At 30.6% G+C, this 7,810-nt stretch overlaps 1 protein-coding gene across 4 annotated transcripts; it reads right to left on the bottom strand.

Moving 5' to 3' along the window:
- Positions 1-472: 472 nt before the first annotated feature.
- Positions 473-1,345, bottom strand: LOC119671657 (transcription factor MafK). 4 transcript variants are annotated; one of them, XM_038082396.1, is made up of 3 exons: positions 1,249-1,345; positions 1,089-1,130; positions 473-974 (listed from the first exon to the last, which is right to left on the bottom strand). In XM_038082396.1, the coding sequence occupies exons 2-3, from the start codon at positions 1,107-1,109 to the stop codon at positions 609-611; spliced, it is 387 nt and encodes a 128-aa protein (XP_037938324.1). In that variant the 5' UTR covers positions 1,110-1,130; positions 1,249-1,345; the 3' UTR covers positions 473-608. The 4 variants fall into 4 exon arrangements, with proteins under 4 accessions (XP_037938324.1, XP_037938325.1, XP_037938322.1 ...); XM_038082397.1 differs by having other exon boundaries at positions 1,107-1,130; XM_038082394.1 differs by lacking the exon at positions 1,249-1,345 and having other exon boundaries at positions 1,089-1,242.
- Positions 1,346-7,810: the final 6,465 nt, after the last annotated feature.

Genomic DNA, 7,810 nt, shown 5'->3' with positions numbered 1-7,810 from the left:
TTTGACAAATAGTACTAAAAAAGTATGCTATCCTACACAATGTTTTGAATGATTTCAAATAAAGTAACATGATATTCGTTGGCATAATGTCCACTTAAAAACCTTAGCTAGAAAAATTAAAGTTATGCATAAATATGTAGACTACAAGTGCAGTTCCAAACGGTATGCAATTTAATAGAACTTTTGAGACTATGCCCTACACAAGAAGTTAATAGAAGAAATTTCTTTGTGTACATCAAATATAAATAAATTAAATTTTGTCAAGTCAAATCAATTACTCCTTTAGTCATCAAACACATTAAATGATTCCAACACTTGGAATGATGTTAACTTATTAGATATTTTCACATTACATTATACACTTGTTCTTTATAGATTCATTTATACTACTTTGTTAATATAAACAAAATATAGTTTTTAATCCATTTCATATATAGTTTTTAATATCTTGTATTATAAAAGAAATAAAAGATTAATCTGGGTATAATAAAACATATTCGTATACAAGTTAAACAAGTACAATAAGAAATCACTATATAATTCAGTTTTGGAACATTTTGTACAACTTAATAATAATATAAAAAAATTTTCACTATAAAAATTTGCGTTTAGATGTCTTCTAGTTCAGGCGGTATAGGTATTTCATTTTGTCCAGCAAACTGCAACAACGCCTTATATTTGTTTTTCCAATTTGCTATATCTTTGCGAATTTTCTCGTTTTCATCATGCATCGTTTCCAGTTCCAACCATTCATGTGATTTTTCCGTTTCTAAGACATCTTTCTGCTCGATGCGTTTTATGCGACAACTTGCAGCATAGCCACGATTCTTTAACGTACGACGTCGTTGTTTCATACGCACAATTTCTTCTCGATTTAAGCCACGCATTTTAAGTGTACGATTAAGATCGCGTACAGATATTGACACCAGCTCGTCATCACTTATGTCGGGTATGGGACAAGGCGATAGTGGAGCCTAAAATATACAATTTTTGTTTAATGTGAATTAATAAACGCTTTTGCTTTTATAATTTGAACAAATTATTAAAACAATTAAACGTTAATAGAACAGAACAAGTTTTGCATTTACATATATTTGTCGTGTTACCATTGCTGATTTGCGTTCCTTGCGCTGACCGTCCATTTGAACAAATTAGTGCGCAGAAAAGAGATTTTATATTATAAATTAAATAGCTTGTTTTAAACGAATGAAATTTATATCAAATAAAACAATTTAAATTTGCTAATACCGTTTGAAAATTGTTATGTATTTCTTAAGTATTTTTTATTTACAAATGCTTTTCTGCAGATAAAATAACACAATAGGCACAGGTAAAATGGTTTCACTTTTTATGAATGACAAATGAAGATAAAAAACAACAAAGTAGTAATTGTCAAAAGAAAAGGAAAACGTCAAAAAGACTATTGTGAATTCAGCTATAAGAAATAGTGGGTAAAGTAGGGAGAACTTCAAATTTGTTTTGTTTATTTACTAATGTTTATTTATTTGCCTTTTTGATTAAGTAAATATATATAAACAAAAAATAATTAAATAATTTCAAAAGTAATTTATTCGTGCAATTTTATTTATTCATATAATATAATGACTCCATACACTATGCCATGTTTATGCTTGTCGTATGTCAATACAATTGATACTTCTGTTCTTCATGTTATCACAATCAACATTTCATTAAACACCAAGAATAGATACTTCATTATAGAAGTGTGCTGTTTTCTCACATTATTATATTATTAACACATTCAGCCGATAAAGGTAGCATGATATATACCATGGTCCAGTTCAGAATTCAATTCATTTAGAAATTGCGACTCATCCAGTCTGAAGTAATTGTACATCTCGTCCAGATGAGGTTGATTTTGTTTCGCGCCCAACTGGCATTCCTTATGCAAGCACATGAAAATGCTTATAACGATTAAAACTAAAGTTGTGGCGAAAAAGTTCAAAGTCGTATCAACTCTAGGGGGCGACATCGTACTTGCGAAGCTCACAAACTGCAGCTGCGGCTTTACTGTTGTATTTCAATTGCTGCTCTACTCATTTATACTGTAGGCGCGCAGAAAAAGCTTATAAAGCTCTCTGGCGTGCCTAGCGATAAAATTGTTTGAAATAAATTGTGAAATTACTGGAAATATATGAATTCAAAAGAATTCTGGGTTTTTGTTTATGTAATTTTTATTTTACTTATCATACAAATGATATGAAATGTGAATACTATGTTCGTCAAGATATTCGTAATGAAGTGGAGAAGACGTCGGCCACTCAATGAAGTAGATGTAGTCTTGATCAGTTCTACGTGACGTATCGATAACGTCATACATACGTTTCTCTGCTAGATTTCTCCAGATGGACTTTAAATGTGTGTATGTAGTTATGCCGAAATTAGTAAAATCAGTAGATAGCATCGTTTAAACTGAATATTTGGTACTGATCTTGTTTTCTTATAGATAAAAGAATATAAGAGAATATTGCAGAACAGTAGAAACGATAATCTAGGGAAATCAGAATAACCTTATAGTGTCTTAAACGTTAAAGGCTGTATGTAACCGCGCTAACTACACAGGAACCAAAAAATCAGATGGTAATCACGATGCGACAAAAAAGGGTTAGGTTGGTCCTTTAAATAGGAGTATGGTGGTTGCTGCGATTCATACCAAATTGCAATGCTAAGAACAGGAAGCTTTTATATAATCAAATAAATTGACCGTCAGTTCTATATGGTTGTGTAGGGTTTAGTAAAGCCTCAAACACTACTATGCGCCAGCTAGAAATTGCACAAAGTCAGGCTCTGAGAAGACTTTTCAAGGTACCATAGTACATTAGGACGAATGTCATCCTCAGGGACCTCAAGATTGATCCGATAAAAAAATACATAAAGGATAGAGCCCTGAAATTACTTAAGAAAACTGACAGGCTTACCAACACCGCGTTATCAAATCTCAAAATGGTTATAGTTTTCTCGAGCAGGTATGCAGATCTTAGGTCAATTATTGCTTAATCTGATTAAGTGATAAACAATAATCCAGTCAAGGCGTAGAGAGGGGTTATGAAGAAACCACGCAGTTAATAGAGAGTAAAACTGCTAAGTGCACTGACTCAACTAGCTTTAACATAATAATATATATATTTATATAAATTGTAATTTATATAAATTTGAATAGTTATATGAATTTGAAAGTTGTACTTAAAAGTATCTATGTATCCCTAAATGTCAAGATAATGAAATATGGCTGACAGTTTCAAATGCAATAGCGCATAAGCATATCCCATAGTTTAACTTTTCACTATTTCAGTTTATAAAATAAATACATTTTTCATTTTTATTTAATTTTTGCAGAAATTGAAAAACTTTTCTTATATTTCAATGTAAATTGTAAGTTTAGCTTGTAATTTTATTTTTCCTATAGAAATTGTCTTATTGCCAACAAATAATTTTTTTTTCAGATTCCTTAGAGTCTTGAAATTTATTTTATTTATTGTTTTTTTTATTTATCTTTACTACAACATTGTTCTCTACATTGTTTTTTAAAACTTTTTTATCTAAAATTCAAATAACTATTTTTAGTTTGGAGTAGCAAAGTTCATTGCTTCTTTAGGTCTTTAAGGGTACGAAATTAGGTAAAATATTTTACCCTTTTTAAATAGTGGCTATAAGAGAGACCAAGGTCCAGAATGGACTGTAGTGCCAAATAAGAAGATATAGAGGCTATGACTTTTACTCTATTATCAGTAAAATAAATAGTTTTAATTTGTTAATTATTCAATTTACACAAGGTTTTATAAGATTATCTCTTAAAATATTGGTTGGATAAAATAATTACTCATGATTGTTAATTGCTCTTAAAATTACAGAATATTATTGATCATAATAAGTTCTCTTTCAGATAAGAGTTTTATCAGTTGCGACTAATGTGAATACAAAAAGTTTTTGAAGTTTTATGACCTTCTATTTCTGATTCATACAACAACAACAACAACATATATTGCGAACTCAACCTTGAGATGGAGTCCAAAGCAGAATACATCGAACTCGTTTCAGTTTATTACACAGTGACCATAATCTGTACTTCAGTTCCGAGTGAAATACGAACATAAGAAGTAGTTAAGGAGGTATACTTCAGTAGGATTGATTGGAAAAAACAGAAAAAACCATGCAGTACATATAACATCATTTGTAGAAATTGTTGAGGTCTTATGGTCCACTGGTATTGATTAAAAGAACAGAGAAAAAATAGTGGTTTCCGTATATTATCTGTATTACGAGCAGAACTCGAATAAGCAGTTTACGGAAGAAAAAAAAAAAAAGAAGATTCTATACTGTACATAGGATGTTTTAGAATAAATCCTAAATTCTAAACTTTACGTCAAAACTTATTAAATGAAAAATCGACATGGTACAAAATAGTGTTATAGAATCAACTTAAATATTCTATAATCACTAGTTCTCATGTTTTATATTTGCATGATAATTTTCCATTACTATGTATTTTTAAAGGTATGCTAAGCCAATTGGTTTGGGACTATTTTAATAACTATCACTCACCTACTCTGATATTGTGCAACACTGGTCAGAATGTGAATATACACATCAGGGCTCCCTTTATCAAATTTTTGTCCGATATATCCAGTTAAGCAGGATGCACATAATTCGTTTTATTAAAAAAAAAACAGAGTGTTTTCTCGATCCAAAACCTCAAGCTAAAGTTTATCAAAACCGTTAGCATGACTTAAAATAGTGATATTGTAATGAATCCCCTTCTTAAGCCTTCTTAGAGTCCTGGCTTCTGCGAGGTGGGCTGCCACGAGTAAGCATTATAAACCATTTAGATGTATCCTTATGCTATATGTATTTCATTTAGGCCATATTTAGAGATACATTTTATCGTTAGATTATTTGCAACTATTGTGACAGTTCTTAAATTGATTTTGTTTTGTTTAAGAACGGAATTGCCTAGTTTAGACAATATTCTCAGCGAACTTTTGCTATACTTGCCTACGTGCATTGCGTTTGAAAATTTCCAACTAAATGGAAAAGTTTAAAACAAAGTATTAAGAAAATCTAATAGAAGATAAGATAAAATGTAAAAAGTTCCAAGTGCCAACAAAATGTGAAGAATTGAAGTTTAGTTGATTTAAAGAGAACAAGGCGCAATTGCAATCCAGAAAAAGTAGAAGTTAAAACGGGAGGAGGAGGATGAGACTCCTATTCATTGTATTTTTAAAATTTGAATTATGTACAATTATTGTTTATAGAATAAAATAATACTTATTAAAAGTTTTAAAACTTTTCATTTGATTTAATTATTTTCATAAAAATATTTATAGCACGGAGTTAAGATTATATGTAAGATACATTCGTTTAAAAGTATTGGAAATATCTTCGTTGGCAACGATTGGCTATAATTAACGACTGTTGATTAATATTTGTTACTATTGGCTAATTGTCACTAAAGTTTTGTTTAAATTTTTCTGATTATTTACCTCACAAGTAGGTATTAGAGATTATAATTTATGACATCGTGGTTATAGGTACATGAGGAACCACTAAACACCTCACTACTATTACAATACTTAAAGATAAGATTTAGTTTTGGGTACTGATTGGTGTGAATGGAGAGATTACTTTCAAAGTACTAAAAGTGATAAAATCATATTAAAATGTTATAGGGGATATGTAAGCAAACAAAAAAAAATTTACAATCTACAATTAACTATTATATTGCAATTAAGTGTGCAAACATTTGTATCGCACAACTGATTACACAAAATGAAATCATTGGTTCTTCTAAGTAATACTATACATATTGTTTTAGTTTTTTAATAGTGTTAGTTGAGAACAAGAATAAAACATAAGTTTAAAGTGGGAAGTAGTTAATGTTTTAACCAAAACAGTTATATCGTTCTGATATATAACTAGTATCGTGATTTATAAACTTTTGAGAAAAGTGGAAGAGTACGGTGAGGTAAGGTTGAGAGGTCGCGTGCTGAAATAGCACTCATCGCTTCCACTTTTAGATGTCTACTACTTATAGCGATGTCGTGAAAATTGTCTGAGTGAAACGAGTTACACTAACTCTTGTTATTATAATGTATTATTCTTGTTAAATCATCTGCTTTTTTACGTAAAACTAAGAAGATCTGAGCAATTCCCTTTTGTTATCGCTGTGACGCCAGTGAGAAGCGGTTGTCACGACTTTGAACTCGGTTTGCTTGCTCTAGTTTAATCGTCTTTGGTGTTATTTGTTTAAGGAATCAATATAAAGTTATACGCGTTTTTAAAATGATAAACTTAAAATAACTAGAAAATGATAAACTATCTATAATAAGTTTAAAGGAGCTAATTGGTATATCATGAATTTGATTTTTAAAGAATATACCGATATCTAGGGAAGCACCAGAGCGGGTGCTTCCCTGCAAGACTTACAGCAGTTCTTTCTGGGCATTGGTGTATAGTAACCCATGCAGAGAAATTGCGCATTCCTCATAATCCTCAATGCAAAAGTTGTGGAAACGAGCAGAAAAAAGAAACCAAAATCGATTCTCCCAGCGAATGCCCTGCTTTGGCGTCCAGAAGATAAAGGTTCTTAGGAAGATAATAATTGATAGTTTATCAGACTGTTCATCGGTGAAGACGAAAGATCTATTAAATTATCGGTTGGAAATTCGGCGGGATGGATTTAGTCTTTACTCTTCTATACTAGAGTTCTTGCGAGGAATGTGGTAGCAAAACGGCGTAAATTGCTAACTGAGGTACATGAAAGTTATCTAATGGCCTGCCACTGCAACCAACCAACCATATCTACATATGGTTGGAGTATAAAAGAGTATAAAATAAAAATATACTTACTTGATAAAACATTTTATTTACACGTTGATTGCTAACCACAAGATAATTGTCAGTTTTATTTATTACTTAGGCCATCAATTACAAGTTATCTTGTAGATTGACATACATGTATGTATTTGTGAAGAATTTTAACACCCAGATCCAAAATAGTACTGTGACAATGGTTAGGTCTCAGTTTTATATCTGTGATTACTAGAATTCATTGAATTCATATTAGAATTCGTTAGTAAAAGCTATATTTCTTATAATTTTTAAATGAAATATTTTTAATATTTATTTTAATATCATTTGTATAAAAAATGTTTATAATTATATTTCTATTACAACATAAAAATACAAAAATACCATCACAGCATAGGATAACAATAACTAATACATCTTAATATATTTAATTAAAGTCTTAAATGTAGAAATAAGTTGGAGTTTTGACTACGTAGTAACTCAGTCTACTGATCGCTGCCACAAAGTAAACGATTATTGTGTTCCATGTCTGTTGCATTGGATGTGTCTGCCATGTTTCCGTCTCCAATATTCTGGAATATGGCATTATGTTGTCTTCGGCTTCGTCGTATGTATCGCACATCTTATTCGATGTCTGGCAGAATTCTGCTTGCAAGTCATCTCTTGGTTCTTGAACTTGCAACTCTTTTAGTTGAACTTCTCGTACACAAATTAGCGTAAAATAAAATATCAAAATAAAACAGAAATTTTGTTTACGTTCGAACATGTTTACTTTTATCTTTGGTAACGTGCGCTCTGTCAGATTAATGCTGCGGTTTGCACGTTTCAGCTTGTTTATATGAGATTCTGCTGGTCAAAACAAAAAATTATCGTTGTGAAATTTGTATAAACGGAAAAAGCTTTCCTATAAAAACAATTAATGACATGTGTTTTTGCTGTAATCAATTGAGTTCCCTTATGAAATTATTAGCAAAGAAGAAGC

The sequence above is a fragment of the Teleopsis dalmanni genome, chromosome 1 (assembly GCF_002237135.1).
Source record: "Teleopsis dalmanni isolate 2A chromosome 1, ASM223713v2, whole genome shotgun sequence".
Lineage (NCBI taxonomy): Eukaryota > Metazoa > Arthropoda > Insecta > Diptera > Diopsidae > Teleopsis > Teleopsis dalmanni.
Note: the sequence above shows the minus strand (reverse complement) of the source record. Positions and strands in the feature narration are given on the sequence as shown.

What these genes read in the sequence shown, in the direction of transcription:
- LOC119671657 (XM_038082394.1), bottom strand. Translation starts at nt 1,142, where the DNA reads ATGGACGGTCAGCGCAAGGAACGCAAATCAGCAATGGTAACACGACAA. An exon ending in TGGTAACACGACAAATATAT is followed by an intron (nt 975 to 1,088) that starts GTAAATGCAAAA and finishes TGTATATTTTAG; the next exon opens with GCTCCACTATCGCCTTGTCC.